We start from the raw sequence: 25,681 nt of genomic DNA on the forward strand, positions 1-25,681 counted from the left end.
TAGGGATAATTTTCTGTCCTTCCTTGTAGTAGTTTTATGATACAAGAGATTTCATACAGGCCAATATAGTAATAAGGACAGATAAAGCATATAATAAATTAGAAATTAAATATGTTGAAGGGTGAAGGCTTTTGGGAGAAGGAGGGTGTTTGTTTTCTATCTCAAGAAAGACATTGTTTCCCTCCATAAGGAAGAAGGGAACTCAGGAAAATAATTGTCTTTTTTTTTTTTTTTTTTTTTTACAAGGGTCATAACAGCCTTTTGTTCTAGCAGTCAGGGTTGTTTTGTATTTTTATTTTTTTTCACATTTATTTTTGATTGATTGAGATTCAGTTGTAAAAAATGACAAGAATGCATTTCTGAGCATGTTTCTTTTAACTCTCAGCCTCTAAGTATTTTTTTTCATGAAATAAATTGTACTTATAAAATTATATTTATTTGATAAGAAGGCTGATTGTTAAACAAGTTCAGTAGACAAATTTTATCTAGACTTCAGTAAGTCATCTATTTTTATTAGGTTGGATGGAGAACACAGAGATCAGTAAGGAATCTGGAAGTCAAGGAAGACATTGCTTAAGAGAGGGGCATCAACTGGTTTTACTAAAAGAAGATCCAGAGAGGGCTTCTTTGTTGAGTTTCTAAGACGAAAACAACAGGCAGATCTTGCTAATATTTTAACAAGACGCAGAGTGTTTGTTGCCAAAATATGCCGATGATACTATTTGGAAAGTGCATCACTTCCAGGTGATACAGGAGAAGGACTGATGTACTTGGGGACCAGAACAGTAGAACTCAGATAAAATGTGGTAATGTAGATTGCAAGAACATTCCTTTCAGAATGACTGATGAAGATTTCCAGATGCAATCTGGGAGCCCTGTCATCTAGAAGGAGTAGAAGAGGAAGACATGGGTGTAATAAAAATCACTGGATGAATATAAGCTATTTATAAGGTCTGGCCAAGGAAAAGGCAAATGCTGTCCTAGATGTATCAGAGAAGGTGTTTCCTTGGACAGCTAAGAAAATGCTAATATCACTGAAAGAGGCACCACTGACAGCTTATCTGGCATACTCATGACGCAGCCTTCAGGAAAATGAATGCTGGATGTTTGAGGGAATAGAGACCCTGAAGGATGATTTATTGCCTGATTTGATCAGCTAATAAAAATGAAGATTGGACAGGGATACGATTGCTCTGTAAAAATGCAATGAGAAAAATACATCAAAAAGGCAGAAGAGTTTTTGAAGCTGAAGGGCAACATTGTCAGGAACCGTGGCATGAGAACAAATGGGTATAAATTAGTCATGAGTAAACATTGTCTCTGTCTAGAAATTATAATGAAGTTTCTAACTGTCAAAACGGAAGGAAAGGTATCTTAAACTTCTCAAGGCTTGTAACATGGTAGGGATGAAACAGCCCTTTTTTTTCCTGTTGTCTAACATAATATTCTGTCATTGTTTTCATAGGATTTCCTTTCTGATGCTGTTCTTTTTTTATTTTTTATTTGTGCTACAAGATCTTAAATTTTCTGATGGTAGATTCACAAAATTGTCACAGGTATCAGACTTACAGTAAGTCTTACAGCTATAGAGTTACCCAATGGGTTTAGTTTGGCTTTCTGTAATTCACTTGTTTCTTCACATCTTTGTAGAGGAGAATTTCCAAAGTATTTGCATTGGGTGTGCATCTCTGCAAAAACACTTTACACGAGTTTACACAAGCTTCTTTACCTACAGATACCTCCATTTTCTTAAGTCCTTTTTGCAGGTCTTTTTTTTGCAGAGCTTTTTGCAAACACTTTGCAGATCTCCTCTTTAGCATCAGTCTGTGTGTCCTTGAGAAGTAACTTTCTGCAACCTAGTGGAAATGTGGTGTTCCTTTCTGCACCTCACCCATTAGCCTTGTCTTGCTGCTTAGTGTTATCTCAGCAAGTCTTCTCTGTCTGCGTTGGTATTTTGCACCGAGCAGGCCATTAGAGTTTGTTTTGAATAATTGCGGTGATCTATGAGGAGAACAACTCTGTTACACAAAAAGAAGAATGGAGGGAGACTGACATTAAGATGGATTTTTCCTTTCAGCCAACCCCCCCCCCCCCCCCAAAAAAAAAAAAAAAAAGTGTCTGTAGTGCAGCAGCCAGAATGGAATAGTGCCTTAGAGATGGTGACAGGATCTGGGCTCTACCCCTGGCACCCCACAGCAAAGGACACCCCACTGAAAGCAGCGAGGGCTTCCTCCTAACGCCTCATGCACCCAAGTATTTTTGCAACAGGAGAAAGGAAATAAAAAAATGGAGGAAGAAAACAAAGAAAAAGGCCTGATTATTTTTGTAAGAGGAACTCTTTGTTCTGGTAATGATACTTAACTCTTTGAAACTATTGAGTGAATGTAAGCATACTCTCTTTTATTTACTGTTGCCGTCCAGCTGAGGAATTCACTACCCTTAATAGAAACATAATTCAGTTCTAGTTACTCATCTTCCAAAAGATTTCCTAATAAGGGCTAGTATTTTCAAACAAAGTCCAGCCTCTCTGTTGAGTTACTGTTACATGTGGTTCTTTTCCTTTTTCCTGAAATATAAATTTTGACTTTGGCTCCTGTTACATTGTTGGTTGACTCAGAATCAAAAGTATTCATTTGCTTTTCTGTTTATCTGCACTTTCTCTGTACATTTTAACAGAGAGATTACTGCAGTAATTGAACTTCATTAACTGTACTTTGGGCTATTTCCAGTATATAAGTAGCATGGGCTTTAGGATAATTTATTTCTTTCCAAAAATACAATCTTGATTTTAGCTAAGCTATGGCATACATCTTGTAGAACTATAATTTCAGAATATGTCCAATATGTTTAATAAAAGTATAGTTTCACTGCTATGTTTCTATTCTATTTTCATTATTTATGAAATGTTTTTTTAAAAAGACCTACTCATATTTTGTACTGTATGTATCTGAGCTTTGTTTGAAGAGGATTATTGTTTGCTTTTTCATCCAATTTACACTGTGTTCACAAATTTTGCTTTGTGCAAGCATAAACACTGAGTTGAAATTGTATCAAAATTATGACAGAAAAAGGAAATAGAGCAATACCAAAGTATTATCAGCAAGGAAAAAAAAATCTTGTCTTCAGATTAAACATTTCTACATAAATGTGTATCTCTAAGAGAATATCATCCTTAAACATGAATTTTATTACTCTTCACATACTTCTTGCCTGATCAGGTGCACAATGTGTAGCTTTCTGAGACTTGTGGTATTTTGTAGAAAGGTTTAGAGTATGTGCAGCCATCCGTAGGAAAAATATGCTCACACTGAGGTACAGGAATGAATTGCCATCTCACAAAAACATAAAGCCCCCTTTGCTTAGAGTCATATTATCTGGCCTAGTTGTGATAGACCTGAAATTATCCTTATTTATTTTCCAAACAGTCCTTTTCTGAACTAGCATAAACTTTGATTTTTATTTGAACGAAATGGCTTGTTCAAACAGGAAACAACTCAATTTTTAAGCATTGATTTGGGAGCTTAGGCTATCTAGTTTAAAACTGGGAAGAACATGGATCTGCAGCGTTTCCTTCACAGGGTTTTTCCAAGGGTCTAAGTGAAGTCTGGGGCAGAACTGACAGGTCACATACAATCCTCGACTCAAATGGTGCTCAAGACTCTGTTAACATCACCATCTTTTGTTGAATTTTGCATATTCTCACACTATGGCCTTTTCCCCAATACTTTTATTAAATGTAATGCAGAGTTCCAGAAAGCAGATCAAAATATTTAGTAGAAAGAGAAATTTTGAAATCTGGCCAGTATATTATAGTATTTCTTATAAACCATTTATGGTATTATTTTTCTCATGTAACTGAAGAATGTTTAATTTGCAGTAATTTAAAAAAAATGTTTTACAACTACTCTGAATTCCTCCCTGCAAAAACACAACTGATATTTTCTTTGCATTCTTCTTTTACAGATCACCCCTAATATTTTTCTTGCTTGCTTGTAGCTTTAGTGCAGCTTCAGTCAAGGACAAAATGGGACTTTGCATCTAAATATGGGCAAAGCTTCTTTCTTTGATTCCAGCACAGGATTTCCAATATGAGCAACATATCTCTTAAAGCCATTAGGGGCAAGAAATTATTTAATTCTGTATCTTTTAGAAAATACAACTATCATCATACATTTGATAATAAGATATTAGTGAGTTGAGTTTTTTTTTTTAAAAAAGTGCATTTAGCTGAATGAAAAGAAGCATTAGATTCAGAGACTTTATTTTAAGCTTATTTAGCACTTGTACATGAACATGCATGTGAAGGTGAGCTTTGAGGGATTTTTCAATATATATATATATATAAATATTTTTTTTTTGGTTGGGAATAGAACTGTTAGCAATAGAATACAAATGAAAAGCAGTAAATGTAACCGAAGAGAAAACAAAGCATCAGCAGGTGTTTTAAGGGATTTTCAAGGATAATATCACTTGCTGCTTTTACTACAACTAATGGTAATGTGTTTATACAAAATCTGTTTAGATATCTATAATGCAATTAATAAGGTTTTGCAATACAGAGGAATCACATATAATAATATTAGATACTCTGAATTTCAAATCGTAATCAACGAAATATGCAGAACACACTACAATTATGAAATAATGGTCATAGGATTTTTTTAACAATAATTTTCAAGTTTTTTAGTAAGTCTTAAAATTGGATGAAAAATGGCTTTAAGTGTAACTGCTTATGATTTTCAGCTTGAAAAGAAGCAATGCAGTTTGAGTATTTCATTAAATATGAATACATATGAATGAAATTTTAAAACAATGCAAACAACAGCAGGTAGCACAGGTATTGATTTGCAAAACATTTTAGTGTTGCTAGATCTCCTTTTTATTTTCATTTTTTTCACTGAAACAAAAATTCAGCTGAGAAATTTCACCCAGCCGGAGAGCCATGCTGGTACATTGTCTCCCTATGTAGGAGCTCTGCGTATGAATAGAAAACAGTCTGGGCAACAGCTGCACTGCAGAGCATATCTGCTTCCTGAGCACACCTAAGGTACAGTCCTAAAAGCATCTCCCTCTGTTCCTTTTTGCAGACCATGAAGGGAGGTTGAGTTTAGCTCAACCTCACCTGGCTGAGCCCCAGCTGATAGGAAGGGACAGATGGTGAATAAGGACAGTCTCTGGCCGTGTTCCCACGTGCATCGGTTTGTCAGTGTATCTGCTGGCCAGGGCTATTGGCCAGTCCACTGTTGACTTAGTTTCCAAGAAGAGAGGGAGCAGCAGTCTAATATAAACTGTGTGACAAAGGAATTTGATCTCTGTATAGCATTTATTGCCCAGAGTCCTCTCCATGCTTTAGATGGCATATAAATTAAATTAATGTAAATAATAATCTCTTTGGCAAGTCTTAAAATAGAATAAAGAAGAGATGAAAACGAGCACATCGTATTACTTGCTAGTCCTGATCTCGTTTATAAGCAGACTTGCTTCCTGCCAACCCATCTGATATACAAAGGGAAGAGAAAAAAGAAGGACGGAGGCATGCAATGAAATTGTGCTTCTTCAGGAGAAAGCTCAGGTCTTCAGTGGCGTTGGCTGCCCTGCTCACTGGATTACACTTGTTCTTCATGTGGAGACGCTGCTCATGAGCAGTGGGGTTTATGCTATGAAAATGACCACTCTGTGCGTATGAATGACTTGTGTTATACCAAGTGTGATTTCTTTTTAAGGAAAATTAGTGAGAATTTAACAGAGGATTGTATTTGAATATGCCTTGTTATTTTTACACTAATGGCTTACTCTTTTCCTTTGTACATGTACTGGGATTTCATGTGTTTAAATTAAACTTCCAGTAATTTTTAGCCACTCCATTTGACTAGCCATTGTGTCACACCTGCTAAATTTTCTTGAACTTGCCAAGTAGTAGTAATTTACTACTTGGCAACTACTTCCCAAGTAGGGAAGACAAATTCAAAAGAAAGACGAGGAAGTTAGAGATGTTGGTATCTGTAAGTCATTGGTATATTGTCAAAGTGCAAATATTTTTTAGCAGCTGTGGCTTATGTTGACAATTTCAATGTTTTGGATGTTGTGCCAACTTTTCTTTAGTTTGATAAGCATGCAATCTTTAGTAAATGATGGTCATATAACTTCCAAAGGGAATCAACAGTGTAAAACATTGACATTGTTTACATCTGTATTGATTACTTTTGCAGTGTTAGATGCTATGTATATGAGTTACTTGGCATAAGGTACTCTTAAGTAAGGCATGAAAATGCTATGCAATATTGACACTGAATTACCATGTCTTGTTTTATAGGCCTCAGTATAGTCACTTGCTTATTCCTCGGTGAATAGCACATGTTGCCTCATATACTCTGTATCCTCTGTGGGAAGGTTCACCCTTGAACTTGCTGTTCAATTTCCTAATCTTTGACAATCTGTTGAAATTTTCAGGCTGAATTCTATAAATATTTAAATGCAGTGTCATAGACTTAAGACATTCAAAGAACTGAAAGAGTAAAGTATGGTATTTTTTTCAACGATCTGTTTAGTGTTTACCCTCATAAGTTACCTGAGAATTGCTTTGAAATCACTCAGTGCTTACAAAAGTCCTTGAAACTCACTTATATGTAGTTTATTTTATTTACCCATGTTGACATTTTTCATATTGAAAAAAAAAAAATCAATTTCTGGTGCCTGACAGCTTGAAAAGTATTTCCTGAGAAATGAGGCGACTTTTTCTTTTGGGGAGCTCTAAATGTGTGGCAACCCCAGTCGAAATTCCCTGTGAGGAAATTTGACAACTCAGAATTACCCATCCATTTCTGCTGGTTTCTAAGTTAAGAAGAATGCAGGATATTGTGTTACTGACAAAGAAAATCAAGGCAGAAATGTCTGTATGAGAAGGCAGTGTGAAATACTGCCTCTTCACCTGGTTAGTACAGAGGAGAAACCTGCTTTACTCTCCTTGGAGCACTCCTGCCTCCTCTACAGTTTCCTTGTGGCTTACAGCTCCCAAATGTCATCAGGCAATAAGCATCATGGGGAGGCTAACACTAAGCCTAGAGGAAGCAGTTGTCTTTGTGCTTTACTTTGGTTTCATGATTTGTGAAGCACAGATGTTTTGTGGTTAGATGATGGGGTAGACACCCAAAACAGCTCCCCAACTTCTGTGTTTGAATTAAAACACTTTGAATTAAAGTGGTGATTGTACACTGTCAGTGTGAAACAGCATTGAAAGATTTTTATACATAGGCTTTTGTGTCTTTGGGTAAAAAAGCAGTGTCTTGGGAATCTGTTTATTCATAATGTTTTCTCTGATCTCAGAGCAGAACTCGATAGACTGACAAGTTATCTTAACATGCAAATAGATTTCCTGTTTACAAAGCAGGTTAAAATACCTGCACATCTCTTCCATGGAGAAATCTCAGGGCTGCTGTTTTGATTAGTTTTGCTTTCATGTTGCTCTTGATAGCTTTATTTATAGCTCTGCCATTTGATTAGGGTTGATGGTGCAAAGTGTTCTCTTTCAGAGCGTGGCCAGACTGAAACACTGAATTTAGTATAGATGTGTCCTAGGATTTATGTTTAAAAGTAAATCAGTTTTACCCATCACTCTCCCTTTGAAAATTGTCCCACTATCTGTCTTTTCTCCTGCCTGAGCAGCTCTTCTAGAGTTCATGGTCAGGGCAGGGTAGGGGGATTTCTTTGACAGGACCCATCTGCGTGCTTCAGTCTGGACTCCAGAGTGACTAAAATGTCAATGGGAGAGATGTTCAAGAGGCATTGAAAACAAACTCATGGATAAGTACACAGTACAGTTCACCTGTTTTTTGCATGTCAACAGGTGCTCTGTTGAAATTTAGTATTTATTGATAGGAAACAAATTATTTATCAGGGAAAGATTTTGAGAGATTCAGTTGTCTTTAGCTTAGGGGCATACCATGTCAAGCACCAGGTTCTTCTGTCTGCATAGAGGCACTTGACAGTGCTGTGAAGTGGGTTTAACAAAGGTGACACACAAGACCTGATTTATCTATGAACCAAACACTTTCTCTAGAGTCTCAGTAATGGCCCTTGTGAGCAACAATCATCCCCAGAATTGGATATTGCATTTATTTGCATTTATTTCTCCTTTGATGTGAAAATATTTACAGCTCTGGCAACAGCCTTGTATCACAGCAAGAAGAGAGCTATCATCTCTCGTATAAGTTGGAATAGGCAACCTTGATATATTTGTGCAGTTATTATACAGCTGGGTCTGTACTTAGCTCTTAAAAGATTAATCATTTTCATTGACTAGAGAATCCAGGAGAAAAATGATAAAGAAGGTGACAAGGAAACCAAAGTAGGTTTGAGTGGCACTCCACGGTTTTATTTTAACTGCACTAGATAGTTGTAAATGAAGTTTTTATTTTTCTTCAGGCAGTATTCATATGCTCCATGCCTGAGTACAGGCCTGTACCTTATGGTCTGCTTCAAAAGGGCAGACACGTTTATGGCCAAGTTGGGAAAAATGGCAAGAGATAAGTTGCGATCTCAAAGTTCCCCTTTCAGCCAAGTTTCAGGCTCTCCCAGTGTGCCTCACAGTAATTTCTGTTGCAAAGTTGACCCGTGGCCAAAATCACAGGTCCATTAAATTGTCTTACCTTTATTTTAGAGCATGTGTTTTTAAACATCTGTCTACATTCCCCAAATATTCAGAAGAGTGATTTTTTCCAGTAACCACCTCCAGATTGCAATAGGCTACCACAATACCACTCAAAGCTTACTTGGACAGAGGGGAGCAGGGCAAGGGGGATACTTTGAAGAGGGCAAAAAGCCCCTCTGCAGTCCTTGTTGTTATAGCCCAGAAACAAATATTCCCATGTAAATGCCGGTGACTGAATATTTGATATAATGGGTTGTTTTATTGATATGGTATCATTCTGCTGTGGGTGGCAGCTACTTTTTTTGCTTTACTTGCCCTAGTTCAAAACAAAACAAACAAACAATAAAAGTCAGGATAAGTGCATGTTAATAAGTGAGTATTAAATATCCCTTCAGTAGCACACTGATCTGAGATGGCCTTACCTCCGTTCCTTTTCTTTGGGCCCAACTAGCCTCTGTGCTGAGGGCTGAATGCTGGCTGTTTTTTATAATGACATGATGCCAAATGCATCAAATGATGCATAGGGTGGAGTTGCTAATCATATGGCTGCTGCTCATTTTCTGTACTTCATGGTATGAAAAGTTATTTACGAAATTTTACCAAATGCAAGTGACCTGCTCAAGGCTCATTGAAGCACAGCCTGAACTCAGATCTAATTATTTTAAGTAAAAAAAAAAAAAAAAAAAAGCACCATTGGTCATCTTTGTTAAGCTGCTTTACTGATGGTGCTGGAAATTACCAGGACTTCATTCAGCAGCATTAAAGCCAGTTTCCAAAGTTCTGTCATATTTATTGACTTTTAGAAATCAGTAAACTTTCTTTCTAAAACAGTGTGTTTTACCATTGTACTACATTTCAGAACAATTGTTCAGCTAGTAACCAAGACAGGGGTTGTGGTTTTATGGGTTTTATTGTTCTCTGAGGGTAAAATCTGAGGCTGTATCTAGAAAGACTTGAGTACAAATCTTCCAGCCATTAATTCACTCTGTGACTTATTTCTTCACGGACTCCCATGTGTCTGTGTCTCAGATCAAAGGCTGACAGTACCAGTGGCATCTGCTGCCCCAGTCCTTGGTTTTCCTGTAGCTGAATCCCACAATGTTTCCCTGCCCTGCTTGCCGGAGAGGCACAGAGCAGAATTGCCTGGATAGAAGAGTTCTTTAGAAAGGATCCAGCTGCTGAGCTTTATAAAATAGACACTTCCTTCTTCTTGTGGCTTGGCCTGCAATAAGCAAACTGTGTTGCAGTGTCCAATTTAATCGTTGCCTTGCTGCACGATGGCAGAGTTCAAGTTACACATTCAATAGTACATTCGGCATGCTCCTAATGAAATTACCATTTTTAAATAGGGTGTGTTTTTTCATTGATATGACTGTCTTAAGTTTTCTCACTACTTTTGTGAGAATTTTCTAAGTCTGTGAGAATGCTAATCAGGAGTTACGTGTCTGTGTGTGTCTATTTTATGTCTTTGCACTGACTGTTTGCGTATTTGTATAAAGAACAGTATCAGCCTCAGAAGTAACCGCCATGAGAAGCCTTTAAGAAGACCACTGGTTATTTTTTTACATGTAATCACATTATAAGTAAGGAGAGGCAGTTTTTTTGTCTGATGATCCTCTTAAATATCTTTTCTGCTAAGCAATTGTCATCATCAAAACTAACACTGTGTAATAAATATAAGTCATTCCAGTCAAACCGGAGATTGAATAGCTCTGCAGGTGGAAGGGATACAGTTAATTGTAAGTTTATTATAGCTCTAATTAAGAAATGCTGTCAGCACAACTGTCACAGTCTGTACCTTTCATGTATTGTTAGCAATCGAGCAGAATATGTAATAATAGCATTGTCTTTTGATACCTTGTTTATTATGAAACAGTAAATTTTCACTAATAACATTCTTCTTTTGTAGCATACCATCAAAAAAGGTAACAAATCAAGTTTTTGTTGTTGTTTTTTTAATTATGTGACACTGAACAGTTTTAACAGGCTGGAATACAATAATACTTTTCTTTTTAGTCTTCAAGGTGAATGAATGGGAGAGCACTGCAAGCCACACCATGCATTATTGATCTAGTTCTGCTGTGTGTTTAGTGCTGTGTGTGAGAAGTAAAATGGCTGTCTTAGTTTTGCTGGGGGGAAAGCCTTTGTACATGTTAATGCTTTTTTTCATGCCATGCTTTTTTACTATCATTTTAATATTACTTTTCACATGTCATTGCAAATAGTCTGTTGCTGAAAGAGCAAAAATATTTGGATGACACAAATTTTAGTTCAAAGTGAGGAAAAGGAACAGTGAAGCAAATCAAATGTCCAGTTGGATCAATGATTGGTACCAAAAGGAGGGCTGATGAGGTTAGGGTGACAGATAAGATACGGGCTTTCTTTTCATCTTCTACCCCATCGTTACAGTATGGGTAGTATTTATCACAAAAGCTGTGTGCTATAGAGAAGTAAGATCATCAGCGTGTTTCAGAACAACTGAGAATGTAATGAAGTAGCAAAACTGATAAGTGAACCTTGATGCTCTGCATTACAGCGTGCCTTTTTCACTTACAGACCTTCCTTGTTCCCGTAAGCATGCTAGTCAGTGTGTTACATAATAGGTAGTTTCTCTTCATGCAGAAAAGTTCTCTTGTATGGTGATATATTCTGATTTTTAAGAAATCAATTGCTCTTGAGAACTCGGTATTGAAAAATTCTGTTGATTTCAAAACTTAAAAATTTGGGAACCTCATAAAACTGCTCTCTAGAATAAATGGGTGACCTTTTCAGATTGTTTTTTTCTGCTTGTTGTCCAAAGTTTTCTATCTTGTTAAGACTTTCAGTAGCAGTATATGAATCCTTCTGCAATCCCAGCTGGAATAAGAACTGCCACGGATATTCTGTAAACATGTACTGTTGAACTTAGCTTTGCAGTGCAATTTATTTTATGTGCTCTTAATTTATGTTGACTTTTATAGTTCCTCAGACCTCTTTAATAGTAGCAATGGTTCTTTGTTCTTTGTGGTGTTGGCAGCCATAGACCTCAAAGGATTTTATGAAGGAACAGTAACTGCCATTGTGCCATTTTACTGAGGAGCAAAGTCAAGGGCTGGAGGTGACCCACTGAAGGTCTGCAGAAGGGCCAGGACTTCCTAAAAACTTACGGCTGTAATTACCAGATTTAAAAATATTTGTAATTGTTTAAAGTACATACGAGTACGTTGTAAGAAATGTAGTAATCTCCTTGGAATGCTGCCACATGCCAGGAAAACAAACAAGACAGAGTACCCACAGGTTGTGCGCGTATGTGTGTGAAGATGTGTGTATGCCTGTAAACTTAAGTACAGGGTATTGTTTTAAGCAAAGATTCTATGGAACCTTAAATGCCCATACATTAGAGCTTATCTAAGTATCTTATGTGTATGAAATATGCTTACTAATGTTCGCGGTTCAAACTGGGGTGGCATTAGCTTTCCTCAAATGGGAATCTGTGGCTGAAAGCAATATAATGTTTAACCTTTTCAACATATTACAGTAGGACCACCTCTTTACTGCTGGAATATAATGTGGCTTGTGCATACATTCATCTTTGACTTCATTTAGAGTTTTCATGTCTTCTGTCTGCATACTGAGAATGCTTATATTTGGCAATTTTAAATAAATATTCTACCAGGAAGGACCTGCTTTAAAGGTTAATACAATAGATTATTCTGTGCATTGTAAAATGATCTAAATGAGCAAGTAGTGCTACCAGATTACTTGACGTATTTTAGTGATACTACTATACAAGTATATGTTGACCACAATCAGAGTTAGGACATCATGTAGAATGATCCCTAAAATAATTTAATCTGGGAAAGCTGGTTGAACTATGAAGAGAAGCATAGGTTATGTGAACAGCTCATTAATTAAATTAATTACAGGTAGAGTCATCTATCACTCAGTAGCCTTGAAAATTTACGTTTATGCTCACATCCTGTTTACCATTCTTTAAACTCATGTTTTTCACTTTAGAACACAGCATGATGACATTTGCTGTCTTATTTGATGACGCAGTGCTGAGCTCTCTGTTTGTTTTTGTTTTGTTTTGTTTTGTTTTGTTTTTTTAATATTCAGATTGGTAGTATTTCTATCTAAATAATAGCTTGTCATGGTCATAAGTTAGCATTACAAAATATCTGAATATGCTGTGGTTGCCTGCTTTGCTGAATAGGAAGATGGCTTGATGAGAGATTGCTGAAGTGTATGCCAGATGTTCTCCTTTCCCTTTCTAAATTCTGAAGAAAAGCAGGCCAAGATTTCACCCTGATTTTGGGTTGGTGCTTTATTCATTATTGTGGTGTTGGAATGAATAGAAGAAAGTATAGTATAAAATCATGAATTCATATTAGTAGAACAACTGATTGTGAGTAGTATTAAAAACATTTAGTATAAATTATGTCCTAGTAAATAGATCATTATTATTTTTAAATTTCAGGCTGGAACAGGATTTTATGGGAAATTTGACTTTGGTCTCTAAATGCATTATTTTCATCACTGTTACAATACCATATTGTCACATTAGAAACGTGTTCATAGTTTTATTTAGATATAATGCATCAAGTATCCAAATGAGGGTGAGGTCCAGTCCTATGGATGTTTCGCAAGGAATCCTGTGGAGATCTACACAAGATGAACCCAGATATTGGTGAAAAATAATAATAATAATAAAGCTTTCTTCCAGTTATCCAGTTATAGAAGAGTCAGTATGACCATGCACTTTGGATTTGTTTTGATTTACACATGCTTTCATGTTTATTTTGATATAGTCAGTGAATCTATGTAGGCCAAAGTTCCTCTGAAGATGTCAGAAAAAAGTATTAGTTAAAAGTTAAAGCCTGTGAAAAACATTGCTCGTCATTGTACATCTTCCTTTTTCCCAGCTTGGTATGAGCATAATGCAGTCTGGAGAGAAAGAAAATTGTTGGATAATGGTGTCCAATCAAGGGTTAGAAAGATTACTTTTGCTTAAAAATTCCATGGAAGAAAACAAATTATTTTGAGAACTTTTCTGTCCATATATTGGAATATCTTGACTTGAGAAGAATGGCTTCATCTTTCCTCCAGAATTATGCTCTTTTAATTAAAATATTAAATATATGTATTTAAAGCTGGGGAAAAATGGAATATTGTGAATACACATTCTGTTGGAAACTATGCAGACAGGTTGTATGAAAGAATTATAAAGTAAAATAATTCTTAGATTTGAGTCATCTTTCAGTGACATTGACTCCTATCCCCACTGAAACGCACATCAAAACTCACTTCCAAAGAAAGTGGAAATTGTTTTAATTACATATCTTCAGTGTTGCATCCCTCATGGACAGGGTGAATTCTGTGGTTATAGTCACGAGACTGTAAAATATATCCTCCTTCTGATACCTGATGTACTAGTTTTGATATTTTTCCTAAGAAGGTGTATTTAATTGCATATAATCTTTATTATTTAGAGTCTCTGAAATAGTTGTTATACTAACTTATGTATGTTATTTAACCTTATTGAAAGTTGCTCTTATAGTACGTCTTATTCTGGCAGTAGCTATATTATTTTACTTGTCAAAGAGCTTCCCAAACTACTTTTTTTTTGGTCATATTTGCATGCTATTGATATCATCTTTTATTATTGGTTTACTAGAAATTACTTGCTAGTTTTATATTGCTTATGCAATCTTTACTTATTCAGGAGGCTATTAATATTGTTTTTATATAGATGAGCAAGGGAATGTAAACATTTTATTGTTTGTTTGTTTGTTTTTTCTCTCTCCAAAATTATGTCACACTAGTCTATTGTATGCATAGAGTTTTAAAATAGAAGCTATAGTAAAAAAATTCAATGTTTCCTTCACAGTATATCTTAATGACAGAGCCAGATCCTGTTTCAATCTCAGGTTTTGCCTTATGTGAGTTTGATTCATATTGTATATAGCAATCTTTTTGTCTGTGCATCTATTGTGTTTAAACCTGATTTTGATGATGTGTTACCTGCATAGAATTTACCTGTCTTGTTTTTTGCCTGTGGTTTAAGTGGCTATTTCTATTTTTATAGCAGCTTTATACTGAATAACAGCTAACCTCTCATATTGTGAACACACCCAAAAAGAAGCACTCTCATTAATGATGAGAGTAATCCTGAGCAGCAAATAAAGCTTTATGTGTCAGTTCCAAGAAAAAATACTATCTGAAATAATTTGTATAATATACAGATAATATGAGATTAGTGCATCTGTTCTAAAGAGCCTGACCTTCAAACCATTAGCTCTGCAAGATTCAAGCATCATGGTATAATCCTGCTATGAAAGGCAAGTTTGGTTTACTTTTTCATTTTATGATCTTCATCTATGACCTAATATATATTGAAATCAATGGAAAGATGTAGAACTACTTGGCTTGAGTTATTCTCTGCTAAGATAGAAGCAAAAATTACTTTAAAATGCAATTTTCTCTATAACCAGTAGTAAGCCTCTGTTTAACCAATGGTAAGCCCAGGACCATGAAGTTAAGGTTTGTTTATTTATTTTCATTTTGTGGCACATACTCTGGGGAACCGTCTTTCTATATATGCTATCTGCAAGGAAATTCAGATCTTGAAATCTGGGGTTCAAACTGACTGATTATTGTAGGTTTTCTTGTTTGTTTTTATGATGTGGATTTGAGAGTTTCCCTTTGTTACTGAACTGTTTGATTTTCTTCTATCCCTTGTCATTTTCTTTGGTGCTGATGTTCACATGCAACTTTTGTTTTCCAGTTTATTATTTTAAGACAGTTATTATCACTTCATCTGAGATAAGCTTGTGAATGTCCTCTATATAAGAGCAGAAAGAAAAATTAGTTCTAAACCTTAGCCTTTGCTTTTGCATAATATAGAGAGATGAAAAAATGCCTGTTAATTTGGAAGTATGGGAATTGATTTCTTATTGTATTGCAATGTCAGTTCTTAATAGGTGGATGTGTTCTTATCTGTGCTATATTATGTTATGCAATATGTGAAGCAACCTTTGCAGACATTGTGTTAGTTCAAGAAATGTGTATTTGATCATTGAACTTGCTAATATGCCTGCACCACTACATTAAAAAAAATGTAGTTCAAGTAGTTCTGTGTTTTAGTTGGCATATAGTTTTGTAAGTATTTTCACTTCAGAAATAACCAGAAATTTTGGGAGAGAGTTGTTTTTTCTATAAAAATAGGCAGTATTAGCATGGTTTCATTTACCTTTCTTTTACATTTACATAACCTGCCTTGTGTTTAAAGGGCTTTATAATTCGGTAAACACTTGATGTCTGGTTATGTTTATTGGCTCTAATTCAGATAGTCTGAATATTCATTTGTAATATATGGCTATTTTTCCTTGTGCTTATATTTTTCTTAGCTTTTTATCTTGTTTGTAACAGATGAATTACACAGAGAAATCGCAGAAGTCAACATTTGTAATAAAGAAATCTTGCTTTGTAATGAAAATTTAGCATAATTTATCAGAGAAAACAGCACAACTCTTCTGCTTGTATTAGTGCCCCTCTTGACTTCCATTAGTACCCTTCCATTGACTCATCTCATCTCCCTTGCCTTTGAGAAAGGAAACTGTTTCCTCAGTGTGCAAGGTTTGCAACCCAATGAAAGCTGAGTGAATTGAGAAATGGGCAGCCACACAGAGCTGTAAAAATAACCTGAATTAATTTTTAGTGGCAAAATGAAAGGCGTTGTAGAAGGTCCTGGTATCTCACATTTCTACCTGTCTTGCATGGTAGTCAAAGCAATACTGACATAGTGGCAACTTTTTTTGTGCTGGTGTCTATCTGTGTGGCACAGTTGAAACTTTCCGTCTTGTCAGCACAGTTTTCTTCAGTGTGTGCTTGATGGTGGACATAAAACAGCAATACTGGATGCAAACCTTACAATTTCTTAGCAGAGTTATTCCAGGGCATTCATTTGGAAACTTTGGCTGAACGGTCTGTCTCTAAGCTGAGTCTTTGTGTACAATTGTCCACTTCCAATAATATAAACACGAGGGGAACAATTATATCTTCCAGCTATGCAGTGTTTATCTAGCACAGATCCATTGCCCAAGCCCGTAGGTGTTTTTACATACTGGCTGTTGCAACTAACTTAAAACACTTTTGTGGCTGTTACCTGGGTCAGCCCCAGTGAGGGGCTGGTCCTTATGTCATCTCAGCAGAGCTTGCTTGGGACTTTCTATAGGCACATTTCAAACAGCACTCAGAAGTAATGGAAAAGAAAATCAAAAGCAGTGCAAACCTTAACATGGGTACTTTGGCTGAAGAAGAAGAGCGAGCATTGCTCTGTTTTATAGTAACTGAAACTTCAGTGTGCTCACTGATTTACCATGATCGTGATGATAGAAGTATCATCACCAGTGTTTGGCAGTGTTGATGCAGAGGAGCAGGTCAAACATCTATAATCCTGGAAGGGGCTGTCGATCATGCTGATAAGAAATATACAGAATGATTTTTCCTTGGACTAGAAGGAGTGCAAAGGAGGAAAAGCTGTGACCAAAGTGGGGGCTTTCTGGGAGCATATGACATGAAAGCTTTTCCTCCCAGGGATTTTATTTAAACCTCAGTTTCCCCCAGGATTGCTGGCTTTGAGCAAGAGCCTGAGTGAGAGGGAACATCCTGCACACCTGACACGAGTGAAGTGCTTTGTGTAAAACTGCTGGACATGAACGCCACAGGTGACAGCCTGGTCTTGGGGTCTCTGCCATGCACATGCAGGTGTGTCTCAGAAAGGTGAAATGCGCATGTTGGCAACTAGCAGCAGTAGCATTTCATTCCTACTCTACCATAGCATTGTTCTGATCTCTGGAAGATGACTTTTCCTGTTTAATTGTATTTTGCTTTTCTTTTTTTTTTCCTAACATACATCATGAGAAAATTCCATACCATTTATCTACGTGCTTTAAAAAAGGGGGTAAGCTACCCTCTCTGTGGGGTTCTGAATGTCCTTCTTACAGAGCAAGAAAGTACAACTTACTTTAACCATTGCACTGTGTAGGAAGTCTGTACCTATCCAATGAAAATACTTGAAAGTTTCTACGAAGGTGTGGCATGAGATGTATGGTATCCCTGCTGCAGAGGATTTTACATCTGTTAGGCACCCATACAGTACTTGCCAGTCATAAGTCTTGTTATATTTTTATTAGCTGAAATGCACCATATTATTTATGATACTTTTCTCATTAATCATTTTACAATGCTCTAAATCATCACAACTTTACCATAAAAAGGACCTCAAGTTGCGCCAGGGGAGGTTAGATTGGGTATTGGGAGGAGTTTTTTCAGGGAAAGGGTGGTTATCCTGTGCCAGGAGGTGGTGGATTCCCCATCCCTGGAGGTATTTAAGAGATGTGTGGATGTGGTGCTTAGGGACGTGGTTTAGCAGTGGACTTGTAGTGTTAGGTGGATGGTTGGACTTGATGATCTTGTAGGTCTTTTCCAACCCAAATGATTGATTCTGTGATAACATCATGTGAACATCCACTAGAGATGGATTTACTGCATGCATGTATTTTTCATTTGCTTTTCCCATGACAATTCATTTTGAAGTATTTTTTCTTGTGGGTGTGGGGTTTTTGGTTTTTGCTTTTACGAATGCTGTGTCATTTCGTTTTTCCCTTTTATCTTTAATCGGTCTAACATTGTAAGTCAGTATGTACCGTATGTTGGATATCTCCTTCTTTCTTTGTAAAAGAGAGAGAGAGAAAGGACATCACTCTCTATAATGCTTGAATACCGAGATTTTAAAAGTGTGTTAAATTAATTGATTCTTAATTTGCAAGAGGAAAGCATATTATGTTTTTGGAATTGAGTATCCAAAAAACTGAAGAAAACAACTATATGGCAGTCTGCTTCCTCAAAACGAAGTGCAAAGATGAAAGGAATAATTCAGTAATGAAGTTCTGTTCTCAAAATACATGTGGGCACTTAGGAGGCAATTAAACTTTAACCCTGGATTGCCCCTCTCGGATAGTAACATCACTAAGGCCTTTCTGCAATATAACTGTGAATTAGTATTAATGGTGCTTTCTCAGTTTTGCAGTCTTTCAGGTGGCTTTATACCAAAATTCATGCAGAATGAGTCAAAAACACCATGACAAAGAAATGAGTTTCTGGGTTTATCTGACTCTCCTTATCCAGCTCTGTACAACAACGAGAAAAAAATGTATCAAACAAGGTTGCCAAGAATATTTTGTGCTCTTCTCTGCATGCACATCACTAGAAAATACACTGCTGAGTGAATTTTTGAACCTTTTGGCAATATTTTATGAAACGCTGGCTGGCAGGTAGTTCAGTACTTTCTCGCTGCAAGGCCCTGTAATGTAATCACAGTTGTAAACGGAACTTGTGAGTGAAGCAACTTGATCATTCCTCGCAGTGCTACAGTGCCAAGTGGCTGGAAGAGAGAGAGGCAACTCCGGGGACTCTTCTACCCAGAAACAGCGCAAGATATTTAAGCAAAGGTGAAGCTGCTTTAGGTGCCGCCTGCTTGCTCAGGATTATATCGCAGCCGATGTTTAATTTTGCTTAAACCAGAGGTAAGCCTGTATTTTCTGCGTGTTGCTGTCACGAGCCTATATATTAGTTTGATTTAGCTGCGTGTGTTAAGCTTGGGTTGTAACTTTGCAATGCTGCAGTCATTGAAGAAAAAACTTAGGTCAGTTTGATACTCTGTTGATCTGGGACACTGGAAATGATTTCTAAAGGCAGTAACATTTTTAAAGGGAAATGTCACACTGACCTGGAGATGCTGGTAGTGGTGAAATAAAACTTGAAGGACTTGAAAGTTGCAGTCCAAACAAATCAAACTGCAGAAAAGATACAGAATATTCACATCAATTAACTGGGTGGTAATTGTTGGGAGTAAAATGAGAGAACTATTTCTGAACCTGTAATGTGTTCTGGTTAGTATTTAGTGCTTTTAAATTAGGGCTGAGTTATTATTAAGAAACTTTTCAGCTGCACAAAGGGACATGTAACATCTTTTTCGTAGAAGATACTTCTAGGAAACGAGTGTTTTTGCTGTTGTTTCAACTTGAAGATCTTATGAATATTATTAAAAGAAGTAGGCTTTGGGTTTCTGTTATGTACATCACATAGACCTCAGGAAATTTTTTGAAGATGCATGGCAATAGTAAGTTTTCTTGTTAGTAATGTCTTATAAATTGTCTTATTGTTGATATCTTGTAAGACATTGTCTTTTAACAATCATAGTGTCAGTTTATGTTTATAATAATAAACGGTGAAGTATTTGTTATTGTGAAGACTTATTTTAAAAAGTCTCAAATTTACTAAAATTGTAATGACTGCACATAACCAAAAATGACTTCAGAATTTCATACAGTCATTTAAACATATTTAAATCCTTAAAGAAATAAAATTTTGTTTCAGTGTATCTGAATAATCTGTTCTGCTTTCTTCTGCACTACAGTTTTGTTTTCTCCTCCTGTATTAGCTGGCAGCTGTGTCCCAGCACCCTTTCAGTCGGCAACTGTTACCTCTCTACTACGAGCCAGTTCTATCCTAGGGGCTGGCCGGTCATAAACAATGGAGTAAAATAACACTGTGTTTTGCTCTAAAAATGTTGAAGTGCAAACAGCTCTTCTGAGCTTCTTTCTTTATTCCATGTCTTTCTCTTCCAGTCTGACAAATCCAAGGGTGTATGAAAAACAAGTGCTTGAAATTTCATAAACTGTTTATATAGTAAATTATTTGCTGAAAACATGACTTTGTTATGTTACCAATTTCATTTCACTGAAACGGGTTTTAGGAGTTGAACTGGGCAAGTGTACCTTTAACAATTTCATTTACATGTTCTGATTTTATAAAGCTCTTTGCATATATGTGAAGAAGGTAATTAAGATGCTGTTACTTCTGTGTGTTTATAAAGTGTTTAGTGCAATCCCAGCAGTAAAACCTCATTACCATATATCATCACTGATTGCCTCATTTTGGCTGACAGACAGTGGCTCATTTCACATCATTTGCAAGTGTGTGGACAAAACTATTAATTTGGAAATCTTTGGACAAAAAGATGCTAGTAATTTAAGAAGTAATAACTGAAATTCTTCTGAAGATATCCTTGCTGTTCCTTAAGATATTGTGCATCTTAACCCATGTGTATTACACATTTAAGGGGGGGGAGTTGTGTTTGGTTTGTTTTTTTCCATGGCATGGGCAAATCCTGTTTATGAGGGTAATGATACAAAACTACATGCTTGTTTTTACATTATTTTAAGTAAATATGCCTAACTCATCTTAAGAAGGCAAGATTTGCAAAATCAGTTGCTTAATCTTTTGAGTCTGTTGTCAGGTAATAAGTAATGGCCTGATTTTTCAAGTTCTTATTTACTTTTGTTTTGAATATGGATCTTAAGCAGTTCTTGTCATTCATTCCGAAAGTTCTACTTCAGCTTTGTAGATGTCAAAGGAGCTGTTGGATAAGTTCCTTTGAGATCTAAGAGCAAATTTTTAAGAATTTGACTTTGCAAGTTTGTTCTTCAATGAGTAACGCAGTAAAAAGATGAGGTTCTGCAGTGCACTGGCTAAAACGCCATACATTTTGCAAATGGCCCAGTGTTTAAAACTAGAGCATTAATGTAACTCAACAGTGTTTCAGTCAAGTCTTCTTTCGTTAGGTTTGGTGCTTTTTATTCTTTTGTCTCTAAACATGTATGAAAAAAATACTATGTATATGAAAGGATTAGTAGTGTTATCTTTCTTGTATTACCTAAAAATACCATGAATGAGATTGGTTTCCCAACTGAATGTGTGAATTTAGAAATACGGTTATGAGATATAGTTTTTTCCAAACTGCTGACAAAATGTTATATCTTGATGATTTATCCCAGCTGAAAAGGTTAATATTCTTTCTAGAAGGCTTTATTATTTATAATAGTATAAATTTTGTTTGTGGATTTCTCATAATAAATAGAAATGAGAAAAAGTATATGATGCTTTATATTTGGATTTTAAACTTTGGGGTCAAACACCACAGAGTATAAACTGCATTCTGCTTTCTTTGAATATGTTGTACGATAGTTGGAGGCAACATTTAAAAGATCATTACTGGAATATTTCAGATGTCTGCTTATAAATATTATTATATATTCAGGAAAGTGTGGCTGAACACATGAAAAGGAAAATACTGTGAAGTGTTGTAGGATAAAAATCTAGGAAACATTTGTGTTTAAATGTCATATTTTACTATTTATTTTCCGTATGTAGCTGCTCTTTTAATCTTTGAGACCAATCTGCCATTGAGTTCATCTGAGAGATATACACGTCTAAAAAGAAGAAATGCATTTTGAATTATTTCTTCTTTTCTCTCTCTGACTGTTTTAGGACTATCAGCCAAGGGACGCTTTGTCAATTCTTGTGTAAATAGAATTTGTTGTTGTTTAAATGTGTTACATGCAGAGTGAGTGGGATGCAGCACAACTTGTAACTCAGCAGGTCTCCAAGCAGCCAAATTTGAGGCTGCAAAATCAGTAACACATCAGAAAGGACCAGAAGGAAATGTGCCCTTGGCTTTTTTTTTTTTTTTTAAATAGTTCTGTGAATTGAGGATGACCCATAATATTCCAGTTGGTGTCTCGCACAGGCAGCATGCAGGCCAAGAACAATATGGTCACAGTCCTGCCAGCTTTCAGTCAGAGCTGCCTTGGAGCTGTAGTCCTAGGCTTTCTTCTTTGCATGCATAAGCACGCTTGATACCGTGAATAAATTGCCCTTGAGTCATGCAATGACATTGTGTATTGGCACCTTCCTTGTTACTGCTTCCATTAGTGGATCTAGCAATGGTGTGTGCTTTGTTTTCTTTAGTGTTCTTTTGAAAAGGTCATGAATTTTCCATGCCATGTACCCATTAATGCAAATTTGCTTCCTTTCTTGGTGTTAGCCACCTCGCTGTCCTCAGGTATGATTTTGGGCAATGCTTGCTCGAGGCACCTCTCGCCCTGTAGGCAGTACACGTAAGACCATTTCAGTTTTATCATCTTCTGCCCTACAGAAATCTCTCAAAATGTCCTATTGACTAAGTCTCCAAACTCATGTCCCAAATGTCCCATGGCATGAAATACACACCTTGGCATCACATGATAAAAGCTTTACTCCAGCAGGCTGTGGCACAGCCCTTCCCATATTTTCAGACTCACTGTACTGAAACAAGGGCAAAATGTACTAGTTTTCTGTCAGGGCACCATACAGAGCCCCGAGGAAAGCCAAGGCAATGGTGGCAGCAGGCAGTCGTACCTTTGCTGGGACATCAGTCATTTGGGGCTGTCTGTCCTGGCATTGTTCTCTCTGAATTGGATGCCTTTGGAAACGTAAATCTAGCCTAGGTATCTCTGGTAGGCCATCCTAATTCTATAGGTACTATCACTGTCTCTTTCTTGCTGATATAATTCTGTTGTCAGTAGTGTTTTTCTCCTGGCTGCTGTGTTTGGAGGTGATTAAGAAGCACGGAAGTTGGGACACATTGATTGCATTAACATTTTATGCAGTTGCTTGTCAGACTGAAAATGAATCACTATAGGCTATGTTTATAAAATCTACACTGAACTAGCGAATGGCGGACAGTCTTCGGTGTATTGTAGCAGGGATGCTACAAGGCTGTTGCTGAATTTTAAACTGTGCAAGCTGAGTATATCTTACAGCTGCAGATGGCTGCTTTATGAGCCTTTTGCGTCTGTTATTAATCCTGCAAAAATGTTTATCACTTTTTTTTCTAGCTTTGTACCTGTTGAAATATGTGTTTGGATGGAATTTGTGCACATTAATCCACATTTCTGCATGCAGAAATCCTTACACAATAGACACAGCAGATAGAAGTATACAGAACATTTGGGAATAAATTTTGCCCCTAAATGGTATTCAGTATAGAGACAGTTTATCTTCAGTCTGCACGATGAGTATAATGCAATTTACACAGTGCAGGCAAGGAACGGTAACATATTATAAAATTTAATTGTATATATCAAGCTAATAAAAATCACCGGCAGGACCAAGCACTCTCCAATAGATAGTCAGACAAGAGTAGAAAATTTTCTCAATATATTGTAGTGTAGATATTAAGCGTAAATATTTTATGAACTTTTACTGTTCATATAAAGTCAAGGTTCCAAAGGTATATGCCGAACTGCTAGGTTGAAAATAATGCAAGATGAAAATGAGAGTTTTATAAAAAACATGTAAAGAACTGTAGAAACTCCATTGATCAGACCTGCATTTCATTGTGCAGTCAAGGCAGGACTGGAAGTTGCACCCCAGAGTGACTCCGCATTACCTGGGTCCCTTCAGAAATCACAGAAGTTCCCAGCTCAGCTCTGCTCTAATCACCTCGACGCCTTGCAGAGCCAGATTTTGCTGAGATGTTTATGAGAGTGCACCAGAAAGATAAATTGTCCTCATTTCTTTTTGTGATGTAGGTAGACCAAAAAAATAAAACACAATGTGCATAACTGACCTGTGTAAAACTTTAAAAACCTGTGAAACCTGTGTTCCAGTTCTTAGTCCTGGGCAAAAGCAATTCCCTTTATGCCATAAAATTCTTCATGTATTTTACCATTCTGTCTAGAGTTACTTTTATATTTGATTTTACTGCAGAATATTAAGATTGAGATTATAAAATAAAATATGCAGAGGGCTCTAGTTTTCCCACGAAACATTGCAGATATTGATAGCAGTTACAAGAGGAGACAAAAGAACTTTATTTTTTTGATTTTCAACCTAAAAAAATTGTTGATGAGAAACAAAGCAGTGGAATCCAGCATGGTAAGACAGAGAGCGGTGACTTGAAAAGTATTCGGAAACAGACAATCTGCTCTATACAGCACAGTGAGATAAGGTTGTTGGCTTGCTTGTGGCCATCCACAAGAATTCCTCCTTCACAATTCTGTGCATTTAAAATCTCTGATGCAGAGACGCATTTTCAGGCATCAACAAGAATGTTATCCATGGTAATATTAAATTGCTCTTCTGTGACAAATACACTTGCAATTTTCAGTCTCTGCATGGCTCAAAGCTAAAATACTAATTTCTATAATTTAGTCAATGGATATTTTTACAGTGATTATTTCTATGAATATGGTTTTTATTATGCTTTCCTAGCAACCTGGCTCTCATCCCTGAGTTTCTGCACCCACTGTGTTGTCCAGGTGGTCCAGAGCAGCATCTCTTTCCTAGCTTTGTGACAGGGTCATGATGATCTTGTTCCCTCAGTGTCTCATCACATCAAATTCCTGAGCCTTAAATATTCACAGGCAGCCCCATTCAGAGGCCTGCATTTCAGCTTCTACCATATTTTTGATCCTTCCGGTCTTGCTGTCTGATCTGACTGGCTCCAGAAGGGATTGCAAGGTGTAAACCACATAATCTCATCCACTATGTGGGAGCAGATGGAAACAGAAGTACTTTCAGACAGGTCCCAAGAAGAGAAAGAAGCAGAAAACAGCATGGGTAGCAAATGAACAGCTACTGAAAATGTGAAAATCCTGCTTTGTCATAGGGCTCTGCATGCAGGTCATATATCTTAGATTGCCTTTTGATTCATTTTTGATGCTCAGCTTACATTTCAGTGTTGACTTGCTGGACACATCATTTATTTTTGAAGGTAAAGCATAGGTTCAAAGTGTTGTGTTCTGATTATATGTATATCGGGTCACTCAAGTTTCGTGAAGTACCTTGTACATATAGCCACCTACATTGTCTGGAAGTGGGGGCTGCTCTGGCTGGTGTACCTCTTCTAGCTTAGTCTGCTGCATGTTTAGAGGCGTTGAATAATGCATTTTCAGGTGACCAAGCACTGGGAATTTAGATGAATTGCAGTGACCCACAGCAAAACCTCTGAGCCGTTGGCCTCACAAGGGACTAAAGGCTCTGTGGCTGTCTGGAAGTAGCTAGTTTCTTTCTGGGAGGCATTTGTTTCTCTGCTCCTGCATGGCCATAGATAAACACCCCCCCTTCCAGAAGGCTTGCAAGGAAAACCATTGCTGGGGCAGTGCC

At 36.7% G+C, this 25,681-nt stretch overlaps 1 protein-coding gene across 50 annotated transcripts in view; it reads left to right on the forward strand.

The window, feature by feature from the left end:
* The window catches only part of RIMS1 (regulating synaptic membrane exocytosis 1), a 317,413-nt gene that overhangs the window by 279,786 nt on the left and 11,946 nt on the right, over nucleotides 1-25,681 (forward strand). The window contains exon 1 of one of the 50 annotated variants that reach the window (XM_083830863.1): nucleotides 19,056-19,215. The exons of 47 other annotated variants lie outside the window; for them this stretch is intronic. Coding sequence is in view for 2 of the 3 variants with exons in the window: in XM_083830861.1 (XP_083686987.1) it covers nucleotides 19,799-19,811 (13 nt within the window). In the remaining variant the exon portion in view is untranslated. Of the gene's footprint in view, nucleotides 1-19,055; nucleotides 19,216-19,235; nucleotides 19,582-19,611; nucleotides 19,812-25,681 lie in introns of those variants that run through there. 2 more of the 50 variants (XM_083830862.1, XM_083830861.1) reach the window with 2 other exon arrangements.

The sequence above is a fragment of the Anser anser genome (genome assembly GCF_964211835.1).
Source record: "Anser anser genome assembly, chromosome: 3".
Taxonomy (NCBI): domain Eukaryota; kingdom Metazoa; phylum Chordata; class Aves; order Anseriformes; family Anatidae; genus Anser; species Anser anser.